We start from the raw sequence: 25,626 nt of genomic DNA, 5'->3' as shown, positions 1-25,626 counted from the left end.
TGGGGATGCTATGTAGCACTCAAAATCAGGTGATGAACCAGGTGTTAAAGACAGAGAGAGAGAAAGAGAACAAGAGGCTGGTGTGATGTTTCATTCTATTTGTGCTTTATGTGTTTTATAGATCATGCTGGTTGATCAACTGTACAAAACTATTTATCAAAGCACATGCAAAGTTCAAAACAACTATATTTAATGAAGCACTTAGTACATCGTATGTGCTGACAGTATTGAATCCTTTACTAATTTGGAATATACTAAATCCCAGATGATTATTACCTTGCTGAGTATCTGGAGAACATAGGTTAGACACAGACACTCAGACTGTAGCACGAATCCTGTCGTGGAGAATGCCCTATTCAGGCTGGTGCAAATTGTAAACTGGTGTCTTACAAACTATTTATTTGGGAAAACTAAGAAAGGATGACCGCACTGTTAAAGATGTAGCTAAATTGCTTGCTCAGATATCTATTTATGGAGTGAGTCATAATCATATGGCTTAGTAAAAGACTGACCTACTAACAAACCTCCTGAATTTAGAGGGATAGAGGGAACCAGAGGGATGTGAGTGAAATGTACACTCCAAGACGCAGTCATATAAACACAAACACATTTGCAACACCATGTTTAGGAGTCCTGTGCAGGAATTACACCAGGTTATGTCTCAGGAAGTCCCAGGAATACCAAACAAATTTAAGGCAAACACTCACACACTAACCTTGGTGTCATGCTTCATCATGAGATGCACATTCGCCAGAAATGGTTATAGTACAAATAGGCTCCCTCTTTACAGGGAGTAATTCCTAGAGAAGGGATGTACGTTGTTATAACGCATGCTTTTACCACGCATGCCTTTACAAAGCAGGTTTTTTAACGCAAGTCGTTACAACGACTTGCGTTGGGGGGTGCTGGATAGTGAATAGTTTAATTCACTATTCCAACTCCAGTCCCCGTGGAGAGTAGGGAAGGTGTTGGATAGTAAATTAAACTATTACCTATCCTAGAGCGCCACCCAGCGCAAGTCGTTGTAATGACTTGCGTTGAAAAACCTGCGTTGCAAAGATACTGTGTGGTAAAAGTTGCGTCGTAAAGGATGCTTCCCCTGGACAAGTGGTGCGAGAACCTGTTTACAGGTTAAACAGCTCAGGCCCCTTCTCAAAAGTAATACTTTATTGCAGAACCGCTAATGAAATTATTAAAACATACCAGGGAGGCATAGGGCATTACTCCTCCAGCATCATGGAGGTCAACATGTTTCAGCTATAGAGTGGCCCCTAGATGGGGTCGCCAGCTCTCATTAGGACTAGGATACCCAGCTCTATGTTAAATTCTCATTTATACAGCATCTGACCATCACTCAATTTTTTATTCATTCAGTAGGTGAATATACACATATCTTTGCAAAGGGGCCCCTGTCAAATATGAGATTGAAATAAACATATACACAAGAGAAAAACATAAAGAACAAGCTATGAATTGCTGAGAGCCAGATCGCTGCATGCATTTGCTTTGGTGCCACTGCAAAACACACGTGAAGAAAAAAGCAAGTGGATGGGAAATGACTGGTGGTTCAAAATAAAACGATCCGGTCCAAGTCAGGCAGCGATATAGGTATTTAATACGCAAAAGTTAGGAATACCTTAATGCAGTGAGATATGAATATCAACTTTATCCATGACACTATAGCTATGGTGAAGTAGTAAAAGATTCAACAAAAATGCACATTTTTAAAACAAAGCTCTTCAAAGCTGCAACGCATCTAAACAATTTAGGGGCCGATTTCAATGGTGGTCGGTCCCCAACAGACAGCTCATCTATGGAGATCTGACCAGCATCTGGTGCCACAATGTGACCAATACATTACAATGCGTGCGATCGGAGGCAGCAGTAGAAGGGATCGTCCACAGCACTTCCGACAGGCTCAAGGAGCCTGTCGGCGCATCAGAAACACTTCATAATCTCTTAATAGTGGGACCTCTGCCATCGGGATTATGAGGTTGATTTCCGACAGCCATTTCAATGTCAGCTTTTCTGACATGGAAAGGCTGTCGGAAGCAACTTTGGGGGCCACTAGCAGGCCCACGTGCCCTAGAATGCCCTCCTAAACATTCCAGCAACATGTGGCAGGCATGCTGAGGTGCATGCCATACAGTGCAGGGATATTTGAAAACATACATTTTTCAATGGAAGCTTGTACTGCGGGGCTTTTCTACCTGCCACACAAGTTTCCATTGAAAAATTGATATTTCTGACTACCCTATGGGCGGTCACATCCAAATACTGCGGTCAGAACCACCAACCTAAGATCGGTCGTTTCCAAATCCGCAACTGTCCACCCGACATCGTAATAAGCCCCATGGTCTAGTATTAAACTTACTGTTTGCAATTTAAAAAAAGTCTCCAAAACATGTGATATGGTGCTATATTGCCATCTCAGCATTCTGGTGACATTACAAACCACCCATCCTTGTTGTTTATGATCATATTACATGATTACCTATTACATATCCTAAGTATAGCTAGGATTAGGAAAAGGATAACAACTTCTTTCTGAGGTTTATAAATTTCACATTCCCAATCCAAACGGCTAGTGTGGTCGACCTCTCGGAGCTGGGGAACCAGGTTCGAGTCTCGGCAGGGATGCTCAATGTTCTGTGATTCTAGGCAAATCACTTAATCTCCTAGTGCCTAACAAAAATGAATGTGTCCATCTGTAACATAACTGGTGCTCATATAAAGCGCTCTGATATCTTCAGGTCTAGTTCACGGTATATAAAACTCCACACAAAAAAAAAAAATGAAAGATTAGATAAATATTAACCCAGAAACTAGCCAAAATCAACAATACGTTGAGTACTCTCTCTGCATGCATTTTTTAATGGTTACGATACTCTCTTGTTTTCAGTTTTACTGTTTCTAATACTTCTCCTACAAGAGTTTTTTCACTGGGTGTATCTTCATGATAAGTTCGATGTGTTTTTAATGCAGTATTTATATTTCTGTCACAACATTTATCAACGAGCACGTCAAACAAGTTAGACATGATCTGGATATTTAATCTGTTTGTGGTTTAATCACAAAGTATAGCAGTGAAAGTAACAACTAAGTGAATACCTTCAAAGGAAGTTAAGGAAACAGGTTGTGAAAACTCATCCTGAGTTTCCTGTATCTTAATGTCACTGAAGAGGCTTTTAAAGCAGGGCAGGGAAGAAGTCTGGCTTTTGAAATATATCTGCACTGACACATGACAGGAGGCTCCATTAATCAAAATATGTTCATGGCATTCACCAGGAGCACATTGAGAGTCAGGGGAAATGGATTCTCTGCAGCAGGCTGCAGGTCATCTGTTCAACAGGCCCTTTTCCAATGTAAGTTTATTCCCACTCGGTGTTTATCATTTATTCTATTAAATGGATTATGGTTTCATCTCTTGTTTTTTCCTTGTATTCAAAGGGCTCTGTAAATTTCAAGTTTGGAGTTCTTTATGCCAAAGAAGGGCAACTTACAGATGATGAAATGTTTAGTAATGGTAAGTCTTTTGCATATTGAATTATGTTTTGAAATCGAGTAATTTCTTTGGTCCACAGAGTTCTATAACTGTGTTTGAATTCATTCACATTATGGAAACTTAAGAAGAATCTGCTATATATCCGAGGTATTCCTTGGAGAATACTACTACATATAGCACAATCCTTTAACATTTATACAAGCCCTACTTTTTCTTTGGACCTTATTCCGAGTTCAGTGGTCAATAGGACCGCCGAACCCGTGGTGGCGGTTTGACTATCGCCACATTGCAGGCCCGCCTGCAGGATTATGAGTGTGGCGGTCAGACCGCCAAAGGACTGCTGCATCCGCCGGGGATCAAGGATCCTGCGGTAGCTGCGCAGTGGTCAGGAGCACTAATATGGTGGTGGTGCTACTGTGGCATCACCAAGCGTATTAGGTGTTGCCTGTCTGCCACCCTTTTCATGGCTGTGAGCTATGCAAAGGGTGGGGGAGATGTAACAAAAGGGGCCCTAACAGGGCTCCCTGTCACTCCTGGGCCTGGGGGTGCATGCAGTGAGGCAAATGTAGGGCTCCCCTGGTTTTGCACCCCCAGTTCCAGCATGGTATGACATCTATCACTCACCGTGCAGGAAGGTGCAGTCAGCATTCTGAGAACAACGTTCTGCATGTCAGGCTTTTCAATGGGCCTGGCAAACCTCCATTGCAGCACCACCCACCAGACCAGGATTTATTCCTTATCTACTGGGTGGCAGCACCACAGCTTTGGCGGTCCTACAGAAAACAGTACATTGCACCATCCGCTGTAGGATCGACAATGCCATAATAAGGCCCTTAATATTAGTTTTAGCTATACATACAGTGTTGCATTTAGTGGTTTCATGTTATTTATTGGATATGAAAATATTAATATACAAGTGGAAATAATTGTAAATAAAGAGTGGATCACAAAAATCAATGGATCCAATTCACAAAAAAGAAAGACACACATTGTCTTGTTAAAATGTACATCCTATTTTGCCATATTTACCATTATGACATGTGGGCTGGCAGACATCTGAGAATAGAGCGCACTTTTAGGTTCAGCTCACATCTTCCTACATAACACAGCTATGCTCCCTCTTCTCAGCTGAAGATTTGCTGCTATGAGCCACTCTGGAGCAGCCATGGGTGGGCCTGCGGATGTCTGCAGGCGCTTGCACTTTTTCCATGTTACCCATGAGAGTGAGATGGCATGCCAGTAGTAATGTATGCAATTCCATCACAGAGTTAAGGGTGAGAGTATGTGTCTATACCCTACTACCTATACATTTCATAGGGGTGGAATGAATGCAAGTTTGCTTTGTTCACAATTACTGGCTATCTGGAAATTTAAGAGGCAGTTTTGAATGATAATGGACAATCTAGTATGGCTTACAGCAATGCACCTGTGAGATAGATTGTGAGAAAGACTCTTCAGGCCCTTGTCCCAAGCTCGAGGGATATTTAGTAATGGTTACTGCTCCCTTGTTAAACAATGTATATGTGCATTACTCAAGAGTGACACTTTGGGACAGCCTGCATTGAATGGCTAGCATTAGCAAAGCAAATAGATACCGCTTTCATAAGATAACACAGGCATACACAATGTGCTATTACAAGTATTCTAATGCCCAATATTTCTTTCATTTGTATTCATAAAATGCCGTAAAGCCATGGGTTCCAAATCTGTTTATTATGCTGTGGCGAAATCCAGGTTGGAATTGTGTATCACTACAATGACTAAGTCACCCATATCTCATATGCTTGGAGAATTGACCATATTCCATAACAACATGGTGCTAGAGCTATTACATAGATACATTCAGAGTTATTCACAAAGTAACTTACAAGTGTGATTTACTCTTACACTTTTAAGTAACTACTACTTTTAGCTTTTCAAAAAATCCAAATGTACATTTACTCAAAATTGCAGACTACATGTTTCCACCCCCTGAAAAAAAGTTGGAGTCAAATTTAGGAGTGTAAGTTAGTACTGCCAATAAAGAAATGAGTTCAACACAACACACTGCCAACCACTGCTCCTTCAACACCTTCCTGCAGAAAATAATGGCAGTAGGAACTTCAAATAAAATCGAATAGAAAATAATGTTAAATTAAAGTAAATTTTATAAGCTAAAAATACAAATAAATATCAGTTAAAGTTAAAACCACCAAAATAATATGTATGTATTTGACTATAAAATGTTTTTAAAACTTTAAAAAAAATTAAAGTAGTATAACATTAATAAGATTAAATAGAATTACATTTCTTTTACTTTGTTTTCTAAATCACTTTCAATAAGTATTAGTCCATAATAAAGTAATTAATTTTTTAGTTTACTTTTGGTGTAAATTTAGAAAAATAATTTAAATTAAATTTGTTATATTTTTTACATGTCAGGATATAATTAAAAAATAAATTAATAGTGCTGTAGCATTTTTGCATTTTGCTCTTTAGTCAATTAATTTACATTAACATTTAACAACCAAATATTTTTACTGTAGTTTAATACAGTTTAATGTAAGTTTGGAATGGAGTGATTGTGAAACTCATTATAAACTAATTTATTGAATGTATTTTGTAAGGTAAAATGAACTTGCACTACAATTAAGAGTTTTTTTAATTTACATTTTTTTGTAGATTTAAAAAATGTGAACTACTTTTGTATTTGAATTCATTTTTCAAATTACAAATATAATTTATTTTATATATTTCATACTTTCTATATGGGTGTTTTTGATGTTTGCATAGAATTTGTTTCAAAAGTGTTACATATCTTTTTTTAAATAGACTTACTTTAATTTTTGACATCATTAATAGATTTTTTATTGTTGTACAATATGTTTTAAATATACATTTTGGTGAAGACTATTGCAAAGAGTATGCAAACGTATATCTTGTTCTTACTTAGATGAAACCCGGCATTGTTGAAAATAATGCAAAGAATAGATATTTCAGAAAACGTCTTTCATCTCTTTATACATGTGTATTTCAAATGTATCCAGTCTTTTACTATTTTATATTTAAAAGAATGACTTGTTTCATTGTTTGCAAGGACATTCAGTTAGAAAGACACATATGTTCAGTAAAGGATTGTGATATAGTTATCCATCCAAAAGTCTCTTCTTACATTGGAAAATACAGTTTTATTTGAATTACACGCTGGTGGCATTCCCCAAGCGAATTTTAACTTGTAAACAAAAGGTTTCTTAAAATGTGTGTCATCAAATATTTTATGACTGTAGGCAACTATTGAAACTTTCAGAGATTTGCCATTCACTTAAGTGCAAATAATATTTGTGAACTATGAGGCCTAGCACTCTCCTAATTTTCTGTTCTGAAATTGTTCTTTATTGTGTGGGGTTATTCTACTTAAGTATGAATTTTGAACAATAAATTGAGCATTTGACAAGCTGCTTAGGAATCATTTACTTTACTATTTACTATTAAGAATATATGCTGGAAGGTTGGGAATTCTTAAATAAATCTTTTATTTTTATATATCCTATGGTTACTTACAGATCTCTAGTGCGGGTTTTTCACATTGTACTGGGCTAACTGGAAACAATTTCTAGCAAAAGCAGTTGCCAAAGTAAAATAATGCAAGTTTCTATGATCTAGGTGTCAAATATCAAATATCCCAAATCATCCTTGATTTGTCTTTCACACTAATCAAAATGAGATTAAAATTGTTAAAAAAATCAGCTTTCTGAGGGTTTATAGCAACCTTTCATAATGGTTGCAGGACATTATGAAAAGGTCAAATTCTGCATTTTTGTTCCATATACAAACCCTTTGACAACTAGCTAGAAAGTGCAAAAACATTACCAATCAGAATATGTTAACAATTATACTTGAATTTTAAACCACACATTCTTGTGTTTTCCAATACCTTTGCATTTTTAAATGTGTTCAATGATATAAGCAGAATGTGTGTTCAATGATCTATCGCTTATTAACTCATATCTGCTCTTGTTTTAGAAACTGGGAGTGAAAGTTTTCAAAAATTATTAAACCTCATGGGCGATACAATAACACTGAAAAGTTGGATAGGCTATAGAGGCGGGCTGGACACCAAAAGTAAGTATTTAGATAATTATTTTCTATAAACTATCTGGGAACATCTGTTAATGTCTTTCTCTCTCTCTTGATTTATATATATATATGTGTATATATAAAGTTTCTTTTTGTGCATGCTTGTTGCATGGTATTTGCATGTCGAAATGGCATATAAATAATACAACATATAAGTGAGCAGGAGTTTTATTATACAACAGGTTGAACTATGAGACATTGAGTACTTGTATATTTTTCCAACCGCTTACTCTTCCAGCCACGTACTCTTGCAGAAAAAGCTATCAGATTAGCATGTACAAGTATGGCGCTGGAAGTCTCATTAATTCAATAATATTAATCATGTATTAGCAGTCATCTTGATATACTGACCTGTGTATATCATCTGTGAGCCATGAATTTTGCCATATGTCATAATTAACACTGTTTTTCTAAATGAAAGTGCTATTGAATCTGCTATTCTAAGATGGCGCCCGCATTACCTTGAGAGGCCTGAAGCCCTACACCTATCTTTATGTTATGTTATGTTATGTTAAAAAAGATTTGTAAAGCGCTCATACACCGGTTGGTTTCTTGGCGCTGAGTACTAGGGGGGATGCCGACCTGGGGAACAGTTCATTCGTATGCTTGGATGAATAACTAGGTTTTGAGGGACTTTCAGAAACTTAGTAGGTCAACGCTTGACCTGATTTCCAAGGAGATGGAGTTCCACAGACCGAGGCGGCCAAAGTTGCGCTTCAGCTTGAAAGTAAGGACAGTCAGAAGTTGGAGCTGGGCCAAGCAGAGGTTTTGTGAGGGAGTGTAGTGGGAAATGAGATTTTCTATGAATTTAGGGCAATGCCCATTCAGAGATTTAAGAAATCAGGCAACCAACTTTGAAGGTGCAGCGCTGGGGGATGGGGAGCCAGTGCAGCTTCTTAAGAAGGGGGGAAGCATGTTGCCACCTGGGCTGTTTGTGTATCAATCAATCAATCAATCAATCAATCAATCAATCAATAAATCAGGCAGTTGTTAAGTGCGACTACTCACTTGTAAGGGTCTCAAGAGCTGGGGGGAGGGGTTAGCAGGCTACAGTCCATCAAGGCGGGGGGTCTGTGGAAGAGCCAGGTTTTGAGGATTCTTACGAAGATGGGGAGCGATGTTGTCTGTCTGAGGTGGAGCGGAAGGGCATTCAAGGCTCAGGCTGCTAGGAAGGAGAAGGAGCGACCTCCCGATCTGGTCATTCTCGTGCGGGGGACCACAGCGTAGGAGAGCTGGGCTGATCGTAGGGTCCTCTGGGGTGCGTGGAATTTGAGGCAGCTGTTCAGATATGCTGGTCCGGTGTCGTGGAGGGCCTTGTGGGCGTGGGTGAGCATCTTGAAGGTGACTCAAGCTTTGATGGGGAGCCAGTGGAGTGTGCGCGGGTGCTCGGAGAAGTGGCAGTGTCTTGGCAGGTCGAGGACCAGTCTTGCGGTGGCGTTCTGGATGTTCCTTAGTTTGCGGGTGAGGATTTTGTTTATTCTGGCATGGAGTGCATTGCCGTAGTCGAGTCTGCTGGTGACCAGGGCGTGAGTGACGATCTTTCTGTGTTCGAGGTGATCCATTTGAAGGTCTTACGTAGGAGGCAGATGATGTGGAAGGAGGAGGACGATAAGGAGTTGATCTGGCAGTCCATTTTGTGCTCTGAGTACAGGATGATTCCCAGGTTGCGTGCATGGTCCGTGGGGTTAGGCAGGCTTCCGAGGGCCCGGAGCCACCAGGTGTTCCATGCTTCGGGGTTTGGGCCCATGATGAGTACTTCTGTTTTGTTGGTGTTTAGTTGTAGGCAGCTGTTTTTCATCCATTTGGCGATGGCTTCCATGCCTTCTCGAAAATTGTGCCTGGCGGTAGTGGGTTCTTTGGATAGAGAGAGGATGAGTTAGTTGTTGTCTGCTTATGACACAATGTTGAGTCCGTAGGTTCTGGGGATTAGATCCATGTAGACGTTGAAGTGTGTAGGGCTAAGGGAGGACTCCTGGGGAACTCCGCAGATGGTAGGTGTAGGGTCGGAGAGGAAATGGGAAGTCTGACCTGCTGCGTTCTGCCAAAGAGGAAGGAGCGGATCTAGTTGAGGGCCTTGTCTTCGATCCCTGCATCATGGAGTCTGTGTATTAGGGTGTGGTGAGAGACTGCGTTGAATGCCGCTGAGAGGTCGAGGACAATTAGGGCTGCTGTTTCTCCTTTGTCCAGTAGGGTGCGGATGTTGTCTGTTGTAGCGAGGAGGGCGGTTTCCGTACTGTGTTTTTTTTCTGAAGCAGGATTGGAAGGAGTCGAGGATGTTGTGCTCTTCGATGAATGTGGCAAGTTGGCTGTTGATGACTTTCTCAATTACTTTCGCTGGGAACATGAGCAGGGAGATTGGTCTGTAGTTTTTGAGGTCGGTGTGGTCCGCCAAGGGTTTCTTCAGGAGGGAGTTGACCTCGGCGTGTTTCCAGTCGTTAGGAACGTGTTGGTTGCCAGGGAGCAGTTGATGGTCTGGCAGAGCATGGGGCGATGGTGTCGCCGGCTCTTTTGAAAATATGGTGGGGGCAGGGATCCGTGGGGGCCCCGAAGTGGATTAACTTCATCGTCTTCAGTGTGTCTTCGGTGGTGAGGGCTGTCCAGTTGTCGATCGCTGGATTCAGGGTGTTGGGGATAGTTGTTGAGGGTTCAGTGTGTTGGTTATCTTCGTCGAAATTGTCTTAGATGCTCTTGATTTTGTGGAGGAAAAAGGTGCTGAGTTTGTCGCAGAGTTCTTGTAAGGGAGGGATGTTGGTGGACTCGCTCGTCGGTGGGACAAACTCCTTGATGATGTTGAAGAGTGCTTTGCTGTTATGTGCGTGAGTGGAGATTCTGTCTTCAATCGCTTTTTTTTTCTGATGAGTTGGTGGTGGGCGTTGGTGGTGGCTCTGAAGTTGTTGTAGGCTTCAGTGGATTCGGTGTTTCTCCAGTCCTTTTTGAGATGGCGGCAAGTGTGTCTGGACTCTCGAAGTTCGGTGGTATACCATCTGGCTTTCTTGGCATGGGTGTTGTTGTTTTTATTGAGGGGGGCTATGGTGTTGGCACGGTCGGAGATCCATCTGTGCAGGTTTCGGGCTGCTGTGTTTGGGTCATCGTTTTCCATGATGGTTGGGGTGGAGTTGCTGAGTGATGAGTCAGTCTAGCCACTTAGTTCTGTACCATATGTGGGCGTTTTGTGAGACCCAGTGGTAGGCCAAGGTAAGTTCCATGGGCGTAATCTAGACGTGATAGGACCATGGCTATTAGCAGCAGTACCAGAGCTACTTGGGTAAGTAGCCTGCTTATCTTTCTAATATGTCACTTGTTGGTGTTTATTAGTCCATTTTCACTGTTGGAATGCACTGGTGATCAAGAGAACCAGTGTTCCCGAAACACATTGAGTTGTTGCCCATGATTAATTGTTTTTCATCAGGACTCCTGGAGAGTGTGTGTTATTCTTTGCTAGCAGCAAGGAGTTCGTGTTTGGAGATTTCAGGCCCCCACACCAATTCACATGAAAGCAAACTAAGAGGACGGAGGCAGAAATGGGATTTCGCTGTTTGATGCATAATGTGTTAATAAACGGATTCCTGCAAATTATCTTTTCCTGGTCCTGAGAGTGCTTCACATAGAACTTTTAAGTACAGAAACGTTATTGTCACCGCACTCCACCAACGTATGCACCACTTCCTGTTGGTCCTTTAGTTTTGAAAGGAGCACAATCTGTTTTATATATATATTGCATACTCCACTGCTCAAAGACTTACATGAACTGTTGATGGCAAGGGACTTGCAATGAACATCCATCAAAGGGTCAAAGGATTATAGTAGGGGAAACCAAACAGCAAATTATCCTCCATGTTGATTACCGAAGGGTAATTCTTTTTCATTTAGCACAAGAATGCTTGTTGGATTTGCACAAAATTTGGATGTGGTGAACAAGCCTCGTCCATTTCACAATCCAATTTTGGTTTCATGGAAATTGATCCAGAAGGTCTTCTTAAAAAGCAAAAGATTTTGAGTTTAAAATATATGTTGTTGGTGATCATTAATAGGTGTGAGGTATTCTTACTAAGATGAAACCTGCATTATTGAAAAAATATGCAAAGAATAGACATTACAGAGAACAATTTTAATCTCATTACGAGGTGAAGCAGCGTGATCTATCTAACAATCAAATTTTGGTGTTGTGAAAATCCATCCAGCAGGTTTTGTTAAAAAGCAAAAGTGTTGGAAGTCAAATAAGGTACAATCTGTACACAAACGCGATGATTAAAATTTTTATTTTGAATCTTTTATTTTTTATAATTAAAATTCCTCTTCAAATAACTTGGAAACAAAATTGTGATTTTTAGCCAAATATTTTTTTCTGATTAGCTTGCAACTTTGGTGCTTTTCAAGACTCTTCATAAAATTCAGCAGATATTCAGCCCATGGAGCTTAGTTTACCAACTAATCTGTCAAGGGGGGTGAGGTAAAAGGGAGTTTTAAACTTGCCAATAGTTTTTGACAAATCTGCATGAAATCTTATCGCTCATTAGCATGTTTACATTAGTTTTCTTATTTTAAGTTTCATTTTGAACCCATAAAGAGGTGTTAAGTTAAACTAGGGGGTCCATAAAGTAGTATTTTTTATTTTTTGGGATCATGTGAAAATTACTCTCTGTTACAGAAAAAATATGGAAAGGAATTAAACCATTCTTACCATGAAGAGAGACATTTACTCAGAATACCCTCTTTGTGTAGTTTGATGTCTATTCATTCAATATTTGCTATACATGTGTGTTCTACAATAGAGTCACAGGTGGGCCTTGAAGAGTTAAGTTTATGTATACCGTGACCATCTGGATTTAAGAAGTATCCAAGAGTGAAAATGTAGAAAAATGTGCACATCCAATTGAATCAAGGTGCTTTCAATTACATTGTTCATTGTGGTTTCTGTGGATCCCGACCGGATACACTGACTTCGTCATTTCATAATCTGGTAATGCCTAAATATTTTTTTTGCAACATACCTTAAGGGATGCATTTAATCTCAGAATGTTCACAAAACATGTATTGCGGAATACTTTAAGAAGCATAGGTGGCTGGGAGAGCATCTCCTGATGCAAGGGATGATTGTGGGAGTGGGGGCCACAGGAACTGACTCTGCCCTCAAATACAGCAACAATAATGAGTTTTCCAGAGGGTATCTATCAAACCATTCAAGGGACTAGTAGTTGAGGCATGCACAATTTTTCTCCCACCCCCTGGAAGATGTGGCATGTAACAAGAAGAAGAGCCTTCATTAAAAAAGAAGACATATGTGATGGCAGGATGAATGGGTTTATACTATGTCACTGTGAACCAAAACAACTGTGAACATACCCTTGTGAATAGGCCCCTAAGACTTCGATTATTGTATTTCATAAAAAGACGGCTAATGCAGTTCTAGAACCTAACACATAAGCTGTGTTAAAATAAAACAAACCATGTGGGAAGAACTAAAACCATAACATGTATTTAATGCAGAAATAACAAGTGGTACAGCAAATAATTAAGCAACAATTGTCATTTCAACTGAGCTGAGCTCTCACTCAAAAGCCAGTTGCAGCAGGTCATGCTAAAATGCATGCAGTCTGAGATGGATCTTATACACTTTTCTAACAATACAAGTCTATGGAGCATAAACATGACAGAAATTGTTGTTTCAACAAAAATGAGCAGGCAGCAGGATCTTCTCATGGAGAGAATGGGATAAGTCCTTGAAATAAACAATGCAATACATAAACACACTGCTGCATTCCCTATTTTAAAAAAATCGTGTTTCTATTTGTCAACATTGAAAGTGAGGTTACTCTTTACAACCAGATGAAGGTAATTTACAGATACAATACCGCAAATAAAAAGGATTCTAGGCCTTCAGGAATCATGGAATTTACCATGAATATTAAGGACAATGAACACCTCAGGTTAATATACATATCATATCCAAAATTAACAATGTAGTATATCAGTGCACATTGTAACATTCATGTGGAATGAAGCATTAATACTTAAGGTAACATGATGACGAGATTATATTTTCTCAGCGCTAATGCTGTACAAAAGGTATAAATAATAATGGGATAAAAATAATACAAACATGATCACAATGGTTATGACTGGAATCCTGAACGGGCAATCTAAAAACGTGGTAAGCAGTAGTTTTAATGAACCAGTATTAAACCGAAGCCTAATCTACATGCTAAACTCTGAACCTAGGCACAGCGATAACCTTGAGCCTAAATCTAACCCTATCACATACCCCAAATTAACACCACATCTATGACAGGGTATAGTCTTGACCCTAAGCATAATGCAGGCCCTATTCCTGTGCCCTGACCGTAGTCATAATGCATAAACCCCTTTCCCTGACCCTAAGGCTTACATTAACCATACGCCTTGATCCTTAGCCTATTGTTAATGGTAAGCTTAAGACTCACCCTAGTATTTAGCATAAGACTGGATCTTACCCTGTGATTAATCACAGCTGTGACACTTAGCCTAAGGTTAATCCTAGAATTAATCCAATCCCTGAGCCATAACACTAAGACTACCACTAGCCCAAAACCCGAAACCTACTCTTAATCCTAAATTTAATTAAAGAGTGCAGCGAAATTGACTCTACTTTTATTTGAAACTATAATTATTCTAACATAAATGCATTTAAACATTATACTAATTGTATTTACATTTAATAATTTTGTTTTACTAACAACTGCACGAAAGCACTTGGAGGACAGAAATAAGAAAAATTATCCTGTTTATGATGTCTCACGTTTCGACCCCTAATACCATTGTAAGAGGGCAAATCAGTGATCATAGTAGCACCGTAGTCTAATTGCTCTCATTGATAAACATTTTCAGAGTGGAGGTCTTCCCAGTTCACTCTACTGTCATGTGTTCTTGTCTTACTCAATGTGTGTATGTGTCCACTAGTGGATGTCGTTGGGTAGTTTTGCTTTGCCATTCATGTGAGTCAGAAAATGTACATTTTGCTTGGTCACCTTGGTTTTTGCTCATTTGTATTCCTTTTTTTAGGCTCACTGCAGCACCACAGTCCAGTTTCCAGAGTATGTGCTCTGAGCTATAAAACATGCAGAAATTGGTTAAACTTTGGCTGGCACATTTAGCACTCTTATAAGGTTGTGGTATATGGTGCAGAAATGACACGAGTGGCAAGAACAATAAAATACCACCTGTAGACGTATTGTGCCATCTACTGACATGTCAAGGAAAACATGGCTTCAGGCCTACAAATGTACCCTTACTATTGAAGCTTAAACCTGTAGCATAACCTGTCAAATAATCCTTTTGACAGGAAAAAAACTTCCATTTTAAATATTGATGTCACCCCTATGTAGTCTTTGTAGCCCACGCGGTAGGGCACAATTTATTTCAATATGGCGCATGTAGAAATGTTATATTACCACTTCCATACCATGACAAGGCACTCTGGTTCTGGCAGTCCTTTAAGGATAATTTGAGTGCATATTAAGGATTAGTTCTTATATCTCATGTTTAGAACAAGCTAGAAAAATGGTCCCACCTCTATTTTTATTATTTATTAAAAATCCAATTCAATGGTGAAGTTAGATTTGTAATAAATAAAAAGGATTTTTTTTTAATTTACAATTTCCTTTGCCTGAAGATCCTGGCGACTAGTTTGGATAAGCCTGCCAGCACCTGCCCCACCAGTTCTTGATCTTAATGAGGTGTGAAATCTGCACCCAGAGCAGAAACAATAGCCTAGGCCTGGTAATAGAATAGGCTGTGGAGAGTGTGATTCATATCAGCACAGTAAGGGCAGCTGGGGAGTTACAACATACTTCAATAACTCAAAAGAGATAGAAGTGAAGTCAGTTCTATCATGGTTTAGTGTTAGGGCAGACTTGATGAAGTTAGCTATTAGCGCACCAGCCCAGTAGCAAAGGGAGGCTGTCACAGCACCATTTTAGTGTAGGTTAGGAGGAGAGGGCTGCTAATTCCCCAAAATACACCTCTCACTGGCACATCGAGTTGCCCGTGGGACCATTTTCACTATTGGTTATAGAGTGCACAGGAATCACCCCCACCCATTGGCTACTGAATTGTACAAAAATAAACCTCACCACCAGCTCCTCTGAAAACCTGCACCTGCTGCTTGAGACCTGAGAGGAGACCTGAAGGGTTGGACCTGCTCCCACGTGTAACTAGGACAATGACCAGTAAGATGACTGACTTATGTGTGGCTACAGGGATACAAAATGTGGCACAAGGCCTTTTCCCTAGGGTGACACAGTGAAACTAGAAGAGAGCTGGACCCTGCTGGTGGCCTCTCCTGGAGTTAGTCCTAATCGCCAAGGACTGTCCCTAAAGTCCTGTGGACCTTAGTTGTGTCAATATGGACTTTTTCAGAAATTACTGAAATATTTTGGACTTCTAAACCTCCGGGAGACCTGAAACAACCACCCAAGTTGTGACCGAAGGTGTGACCTCGATGGGCAAGAATATCAGGTTGGCCCCTCCCGAAGCTCTTTGCCGCATGAAAATACAGTTCAGCTGATCCTTGAGGCAAGCCTAGCCAACTTAAGTGTACATTTTCCTGATACAGTCTGCTGGATGGCCCAGCTGGAGGAATCTAAGCTCCATAAAAGAGACTTAGGGTCATATGTTTGAAAGTTTGTTTTTTTGATTTCCAAAAATTGCATATTTGTAGAAATCGTTATTAGGGAATCACAAAATGAGAAGTATGTAAAAGTCGATTTCTACAGATTCTCAATTTCAAATAGGAAGTCGCTATTTTGGAAATCACAAAATTACGATTTCCAAATAAGAACATAGCAATGTGTGCAAGCAGGGGTCTGCCTTCACTACAGTAATTGATGGTAATTGCATTCCCTAAACTGTTATTTTGCAACTATTCATAACTAGGAAATATTTTGTTCATGGTATTTGTGAATCTCTATTGGAAATCCCGATTTGCAATTTTGTATGTAGTCATTTCTAAAATGTGATTTCCACTGGCTGGAAATTGCATTGTGCACCTCTGAAAATGCCTTTTGTACATTTCAAAATGGCATTTTTAATTTGCTAATGGCCTGGAATTACGATTTACACTGTTAGGAAAATGCAAAATACCTTCGCACATGAGGCCCAAAGTTCTGAAGGTAGGAACCTGGACCTGGCAAAATCGCCAAAAGTATCCAGCTGACGAGAGGACCTCTGTGGGTGCAAAATCTTAACATTTCCCACTTAATGTTTTCCGTTGAAAACAACAGCTTCAGTGGGACCTTGCTCAATGGTTATTTGTGTTTGAGAGGACTTCCTCCAACCTTGCTCCCTGGAGGATTTTCACTTCCATTCCATATATTTTATCTTCGTTCTTTTTTCTCTTAAATCTTTAAAATGTCATATCTCAAGTTCTCCTTAACGGATCTTTGTAATTTTATTACTATTTGGTTGATTCACCTCTTTTCTATTGTTGTAAATTGGAGTGGGATTTTGTTTGTATGGTGTTTTTGACTTTTTTAACTGTTTTGATGCTTCCAAGTGCTTAACTCATCCTGTTTTCTAAGTTAAGCCCACCAGCTCTCTGAAATAGCCACTAGGGTTTGAGCTCAGGTTTAAATTAATGAAACCTTTTCCTGTACTGAACTGGCTAGTGACTTTATTACTTGTGGTGGACAACCATCCACCCTAATTAATAATTTACTTTCTTACAATGATTATGTGGGAGAAACTAAATGATATCCTACACAGAGTCCCAGTGATGGAGTCATGTGTATTAAAAACTGGTTACATTCCAATGACGAATCGGTTGCTTGTAGTTTTCGGAAACTGCTTTTACAAAACTGAAGACCTGATGTCCTAAATACTGATCACAAAAAACTGGTCGCAATTTGCACCCACTGTTTTTGTGACCAGTATAGCATTTTACGGACAGATTTATGTACTAATATGTCGATTTGCAAAATTGTGGTTTGGAGTGGGGTGCAATCTAATCAACTTTGTGGATATTAATGAGGTACGTCACAAAATGCCACTCACTGTGATTGGTTGCCATCACAGGGATTTTTACCTGCTAGTGCCAGCAGATATCATATTTATATGCCTTTATATAGAGTAAACATCTTATTTTAATTCAGCCTGTTGCATATGAAGAGAAAAGTTTTCTGTTTTTTTTTATAGTTTGTTACAGAGTTGGCAGTTGGCCCCTGGAGAACTGGCAATTCGAAGAAAATATGTGATAAATTCATATAGGGCAAGGGTCCATGGTGGATCCCTTCCCTTTTGCAACTAGATCACCACCCCAACTCTGAGTTTTGAGTGGATTACAGTTGCAAATCAGATGCATCACATACTAGTTTAGTATTAAGATGGGATGCCCACAATACACCATTCCAAAGACCGAGTCGGTGTGAGTATGCAACCTCATTTTAGGAGTCACAAAAGTTTACCAACTTGTGAGCTGGGATTGATGCATTAGAAAACACATGTTTGTGGTCACAACCTCAGAATCAGAGTGTTGTGATTGATTGTAAAAATGCTTTATGCATCCATAGTTTCTTCTACTTTCAGGAAAAAGTTGACATTTAAGAGGCTAATTTACAAAATCGTTTATAAGTCTGAAGATTAGAACAATAGGAGTACTCTGTTATGTACTCTTATGTGCCTTTGTGAGCTGGCCTAGAAATGTCCAACTCCCTACTAGTAAAAGTGCAGAAAGGCACATTAAATTCTAATTGTATTTGAATACTTCCTGTATATTATAGGGGTTTTGGTGACAATTCACATTTAAGCGTACATAAAACATTTCTGCAATGTATTTGCATGTACTATAACATGTATGTGGCTCAATGGTGGAGAAGTGTGGCTCAATGCTTAGAGCGGCAGACCTTGATGCAGAACGCTGGCCAGGGACCAGGGTTCGATTCCCGCCTCAGCGGGTTTCGGGCTTAAATTCCTCTGACCGAATATTCTCGCCTCAGTGCCGATTCTAAGCATGGGTCCCACGCTGCAACTCTGGGCAATAGCTTGCTTAGTCTCCACAAAGGCCCCCTGATACACAAGGGATGCCGGGTTTCACCATGGGATGCCCAGGAGTGGACACCCCACAAGGAAAAGCCAGGAGGGGTTCCCTTGTGGTAGGAGTACAAGCGCCGGGATGCCTCCGGGTCACTGTTCGCGCTATACAAATACGCCACATTTACATTTACATTTACATGCGTATGTGAGTAGTGCCCTATGCTCTTGACTACAGAGTATTTAACTGAATTGAGTGTCACTTGTACTGTTATGCATGAAACGCATTTACTATGTGGAATGAGGGACATATTACCAACAACTAGCGATAATTATCGCTATGTTGGTTTAGCAGCGATATTTTTATCGCCGAGCTGCGGCCATTTTTATCGCTTAGGAGCCTTGCTATTATCAAGGTTTATCTCCTAAGCGATAAAAATCAGCCGAAATGCATGAATATCACTGAAAAGTCCGCGATATTCATGCATTACCGAGCTAATGCTCTTAGCCATGTTATCCACCTACCATTGGATAACATGGCTAAGAACTGCTCAGGGTCAGGTGTTAGCTTTTGGAGATATTTGCGCTTAGCGCGAATATCTCCAAAAGTTGGTAATAGGAGATAGTGATGTTAGCGACTGTTTCCAGTCGCTAACATCTTGGCACGCCCACTTTGCATGTCATTAGTGATAAATATCACTGACATGCAAAGCGGGGCCCAAGATGGTCCCTATCTCCTACTAGCTATCGCTAACTGGTGTTAGCGACAGCTAGGTAATAGGGAGATAATTTTATCTCCGCTTTCTTGGCTTTTAAAGCCAAAAAAGCAGTGATAAACCCCCTTGATAATATGCCCCTGAATTCCTATCTCTGCCTTAACAAAGCAGAATTAGCAGGACGGTGTCATTTGCGACTTACCAACTATATGTAGGGCAACGCAAAATACTGCTTTTATGGACAGAAATAATAAATATTGCTTCTGCCTATTTGACAGAAGACTTTCACACTGCAATTTCTTAATTTCTAGAAGCTGAGAAATATTCCTAGAGGAACAAGACTGGTGGCTAATGGAAGCAAGAAAACACTGACATCCCAATTTCCTACATAGGGTGTTGGATTACATTACACTTAAAAACTGAATGCCTTTCTTGTAGACCTTTCCTGTGAGTGTATTCTGTAAATTAAAACCTATTCTAGAGAACTGATATGTAGTAAATCTAAACTTTTAAAGCATCTATCAAGAGAACATTTATTTTAAAGAATTACTATTTTAATGAAAGATTATTCCTAAACTAATTTTAATTTTAATCATTGTAAATGTAAATGTATAGGCATTTATATAGCGCACTACTTACCCGGAGGGTCCCAAGGCGCTTCGACCGCTGTGAAACCCTTCCTGGCTTCCCTGAGAGATGGTCCCTTAATGGGTATTTCCAGGGTGAGACCAGGCATCCCCGGCGGTCTGGTGGGGCCGTTAGTGAAGATGAGGCAAGCTAATGCCCAGAGTTGCCGAGTGTGATCGCTGATCAGAGTGGGCACCGAGGCGAGAGAATTATTGAGTCCGCTGACCCTGGTCCAGAAACCTGCTGCGCCGGGAATCGAACCCTGGTCCCGGGGCATCCTCTGCTCTCGGGTGTGCCGCCTCTAACCAGTGAGCCACACTACTTCATCGTTGATTGGATGTGTAAAAGAACTCAGAAAACCACTTACAATAATGGAAATATTACGATTTGTATGAATAGAACATATATTTTTAAAAATTTAGAAAGAAATTTGGGACATAGTGATAGTAACATCGTGTTATGGTAGTCTGTTTTCTACGACCTGGAGAAGGAAGAAGCACCAAAGAGTGGATGGAGAAAATTAAGACAATTGAAAAAAGTGATGGAGGAGAGGAGGCAGAAAGTGAGTGGTAAAGAAAATAGAAATATTAGCAGGAAGGAAAAGGAAATAAAAAATACAGATAGTAATAGAAAATGAGAGAGAGAGAGGAGGGTGAAATGAGTGAAGGAGAGAGAGAGAAGGTGGAGCAAGGGGCATCGAGGAAGTGGCCAAGGAGAAGGATTGTGGGAATGCGAGGATTGTGGGAATGCGAGGATTGTTCAGGTGGCTTCTGTCAAATGGGATTATCACATTTATAAAAAGAGTATGAAGGACGGGAAAGGAAGGACAGAGAGGAAAAGGGGGTTGGGATTATGGGTCTCCTATACCAGCATCAAAACAAAATCTCATGGCACTTGAGCGGTGAGTGAGAGTGGGGAAGCAGAAAAACGCACAAAATGTGACAATAGTCAGTATAAGTGGGAAAAGAAAACTCAGTTGGATCTCCATTGACCCAAAGTAAGACAAGCATTGACAAAGCCACTAGATGTGGGCTGTGCAAGCTGGAGCAATGGTTATTTTTCCATTACAAGGAGATGCCATGAAAAAACGATCTAAAAAAGCAAACATGCCATCACCTACACTTGGCAAACATATAATAGTAATACTATTTTTATCTTTAAAAATAACCATTATATATAATTTGTGTAGAACAATATGGAAGCTTCTGACCAGAGAGGTGTATTTAGGGCAGTGTAGAAACCCATTTTAGTTTTAATGCACCAGAAAATATGATTATTATTGCTGCAGAGAAAATGTTTTATTGGCTTCGAATTATTGTACCTCGCAATATTGTTTAAACATACAAGTTTGACTGTACAAAATTAGAAAAGGATAACAAATGGAAGGAAAACAAACATGGCAAGGGATTGGCCTTTTTTGAGGATATACACGTGTGATTAGTTAAAATGTCGTCTGTCGTAAGGCAGGAGGCCAAAGACTGAAGTGAGCTGACCCACGGTGCTGTGCTCCAAGCTGAGGTGGGCAGAAACAAAAAGTAAAGGACAGCTAAACAGACCAATGAATGAAGAGAGCTGGCCCAAAGCTCCTCTATGTATGTATGTATACATGTATGGGTTTTATTTAAGAATTTTTCAATTACCTGAGGCTGGCAAACCACCTCATACTGTCTCTCAGCCCAACCTTGGAAGGAAGTTGTACATTTCAACTATCATCAGGATCCACATCAAAGATATTCATTATTATTATTATTATTATTATTATTATTATTGTTATCAAAGTTTTATGCAGCGCTGGCTAGACCCGGAGGTTTCAGAGCGATTTACATGAGGATCATCAAGTTACAGGTTGCATAAATTACAAAGCCAAGTATAGACATGGGAGTAAAACATGAGATTACAGAATAATATGAATTATTAGCGCATACACACATCTTACAGGGGGTGATAGGTAAAGGGGGAAAGGTAAAAAAGGGGTAAGGAATGCAGGTAGGAAGCACAACGGGGGGATGAGGAAAACAATGTCCAATGTTTGGCTGGGTAGGTGACTGCTGAGGGATGAACCAGGGCCAAACTCCTCTATAGCTGCATAGGACAGCTCCACCGGGCATCAGCCAAGGTTGCTTGGGCACCGCGGTAAGTACAGACAGTTATGGTTTCCGCCCAGGGGGCATCGTCAAAGTTCCATCTAGAGCATCGGTCATGGAGTAACAGGGAAGCGACGCCCGACTGATCCTCCAGCTCGCCCCCAGGTCAAGAGTGGTGAGAGGAGAGGTGGAAGGGACAGTTCCAAAGTCTGCAGATCATCCCCATTCCTAGCAGCCGTAGTTCATGCAGTTCTGTGAATGCGATACATTGCAAAAAATAGTAGAAACCAGTTTCTGAGACAGGTTCTCCAGAGCAAAACACTTATCCTTCATATTTGAAATGCTACACTCCCCGCTCCCTATGATGATAAAAACGTCCTTGTGTGCTTGTGTGCATATCAACAAGATATGCATTTTTTTCTCACTCACAAAGAACTTATTAAGAGCACCTTCAGAGTTTAGAATGCTTTGCCTGTTACTCTGATTTTACGATTGTTAACTATTGTTCAGTTTTACCTGTTGTTTACAGTGTGTATGTATTATGAATGTTTGTGAACGTTGTTGCTGTCTAACACTCTCATGCCCCGGGCTTTATCTAACCACTAACCAATTTCTTTTTTCTGGACAGATGACACAACAGGAATCCATTCCATCTACACAGTATACCAAGGTCACGAGATCATGTTTCATGTTTCAACCATGTTACCATATTCTAAAGAAAACAAGCAACAGGTATGTTTAACGATATTTCCCATGGAACACATCCAGTTTCATGTAATATTTACAACTCTTACATTTTAAACATTGATAATAAAAATGCAGCATATTTACATAGAAAGCTCACATCTTTTAGGCTTCTACCTGTTGTGGTTTAGTTCTGAACAACCTTTAAGGTCAAATGACATTATGATTATGAATTGCAGAAATCTAAGAGGATCATGTAGGGGTTGGCAGAAAGGGAGCACCATAATAGGTCAGTGGTGTTTCTGCCTCACCAGACTTGCAGTTCTTCTGCTCTATTTAGTCAGGGAAGCACTGGGTTAAGGCTGGTTGAGGCACAGCTTTGCTGGTGGTGTAAAACCTGATAGCTTGTCTGTCACTGGGCTGACAGTTCAAGGTGTTGCTCTCTACACGCTTTTCAGGGAAGTCCTTCGTTTTCCCTACGCGAAACTAAGATGCAAGACTTTGCAGGCCCAGGAAGGGAAAATGCATGCTTGCGCCATAACACAGGGAGAGCATCAGAGCAATTGTTTTTGTTCTGTTCGTAGAAGAAAAACCTTCTGCTTTGAGATCAAAGCCCTCTGCCAAGGCATCCATCAAACACAGTCCCCACTTGACTAAGGACCAGTGCCTTCAGTGTAGCTGCCAACGCTCAGCTCCAAGGAAGGCACAGAGATCCTCACCTGCATGGCAGGGATGTCCTCACCTGTTAGGCAGTCCTCCTCCAGAGAGTGGCGGCCATGCTGTCTGCCGACCTACCAGCAAGATGAACCGCCCACCAAACACTAATGAAACCCTAATCTATGTAATGAGTGCTATCCAAAACGAAATTCTTTTACAGCCCCAATTTTAATTGAAGCTTCCAAATTGAAGATGGTCAATCATTTACTTGCATTTTGTATTAATAACTCTAATGAACAACACTTTAATCACAATGCCAGACAAAATAAACTAACAGCATCTAGGAAAATCGTGTTGTGGGCACTGACAATGAGTCAGTTGCAAATCTCTATGAAACATCCCTTTCCTGATACCTACCTACACAAACATAAATACGTGGCCCAATTAGAAAAAGTGTAATACACCAAAAATGGACATTGCAGTCACTAAAAGGCACTTTGTCAAAAAGAACATATTTATTTGATTTGTTGATGACCACATGAATTAAGCCCCTTCGAGTTGTCACAATTTGACTTTTGAGCTTTCACTTTTGTCACAATAACCTTTCAGGAGCAAAAGGCAAAATTGGGGGTTTGACCTTCATACAAATCTGAAAACACACCTGCATTGGCAATTGCAGTCCACCTGAGCACTTGTGAAACAGTCAACTACAAAATAGCCACTCCTAAGTATAACAATTGACCAAGGCAAATGATAAAAGTGTTTAAACATGTTTAACATGTTTTAGACATGCCTCAGGAAAACAGTCATGCAACATTGTGGTATTTTTCCTCTGAAAACCACTTCAAAGTTATGCTTTGTTTCACACCGCCCTACAACAATATGTGTGCTTGTTTTATATGGTAGGTATTACGGAGGTGGGGTACCAGAATAGCGCCGACTCTCGGTTGACATGAATATTGAGATCCAACTATGGTTACCAAAAATATTGTTGTAACACTGGAGTTAGAAGTTGAAAATCTACAGCCAACGGGATGATGCACTTTTTACAAAACATTTGGAAGACAATTTTTATAACAAACAATCTATTATATTCTGAAGTCTTTGTGAACAGTAATGCAAATAAAATCCAGTAGATCGTTCCTCATTTTAGATTTATTTTTTGGCTGTCTGCTGTCAACCTCTGACTAAAAACATTATTTACACCTCCATATAAAGTGTATATCACTTTTGAAAAGATTAACATCTGAACGATGACCTGGCAAAGTCTTTTATATTTTAGCCGAAGTAAATATATATTTAGCTTGGACCGAGCACACACCATAATAAATTAAAATATGGAATATTAAAGCAAATAAAAAAATTAGGATACCTACATTTTTTGCATTATTTTCTAAGTTCAGCCTAGACCACGAAATGTGTGTTTTCTAGGAGTGTGTGGCTTACAGAGTCCTTGGAGCTACTAGTTAAAAATATTAAAGTTGGATTTTTCACCTTTTATGTGTTTTCTGCACATGCTTAATGAAGGCTTCATAAATCAACTCGTTAAACGTATGTGTTTTGATTGGTGATAGATTTCAAATGCAGAGCCACTGCAATCAAAGAGGATTCGAACAGGACGGATTGGTTTTGTGATGAGGACCCACAATGATCTAACATTTTTTAGTGGACAAATAGTTGTAGATATATGGAAATTCTCAGCTCTTCGTGGTTCTTCTTCAGGTGCTATAAAATGCCTGGAGATGACAAGGTGTTAGCAGGTTAATAGCTTTTAAAAGTTGGTAGTCTCCATCTGAGGGATCTATCCTGTCTATGGTGTTCCTGGGAGTAATGGTTTACTCCTGACTGGAGAAGACAGAGGTCTAGTGGGTGTGAAGGGCAAACAGTTGTCCGTCACTGATGAATGAGTTAGTTCTATCCTGGTCACTAGACTAGTCTTAGACGAAGGGGTGTGAAAAATTCAGTATTCATTTCTAGTGAAATTTCACAAAGGTCCATGAAAATATTGTGATATTATTTCATAATAATGTCCTAGTTTCTTGCTTGCCTGTTTCAGGCAAGGACAACCTCGCATAAAAATGTCTTGCAAAAAACTAGATGAAAATATTTCACAGAGAGACTTTATCTGAGCAAACTAATCCTCTGCTGTTATTTTGCAACACTTTTTGTGTGCATCCTGCACACTCACTTTAAAAAGTTAACTAAAAGTGTTCTATACGAACATTTGAGAAATGTT

At 39.9% G+C, this 25,626-nt stretch overlaps 1 protein-coding gene across 2 annotated transcripts in view; it reads left to right on the top strand.

The window, feature by feature from the left end:
- Positions 1–25,626, top strand: part of GARNL3 (GTPase activating Rap/RanGAP domain like 3) — a 1,096,377-nt gene that overhangs the window by 920,052 nt on the left and 150,699 nt on the right. For both annotated transcript variants that reach the window (XM_086920961.1, XM_086920960.1), the window contains 3 exons: positions 3,451–3,526; positions 7,508–7,606; positions 22,678–22,781. In XM_086920961.1, the coding sequence (XP_086777087.1) occupies positions 3,451–3,526; positions 7,508–7,606; positions 22,678–22,781 (279 nt within the window). The remainder of the gene's footprint in view (positions 1–3,450; positions 3,527–7,507; positions 7,607–22,677; positions 22,782–25,626) is intronic.

The sequence above is a fragment of the Lissotriton vulgaris genome, chromosome 5 (genome assembly GCF_964263255.1).
Source record: "Lissotriton vulgaris chromosome 5, aLisVul1.2, whole genome shotgun sequence".
Taxonomy (NCBI): domain Eukaryota; kingdom Metazoa; phylum Chordata; class Amphibia; order Caudata; family Salamandridae; genus Lissotriton; species Lissotriton vulgaris.
Note: the sequence above shows the minus strand (reverse complement) of the source record. Positions and strands in the feature narration are given on the sequence as shown.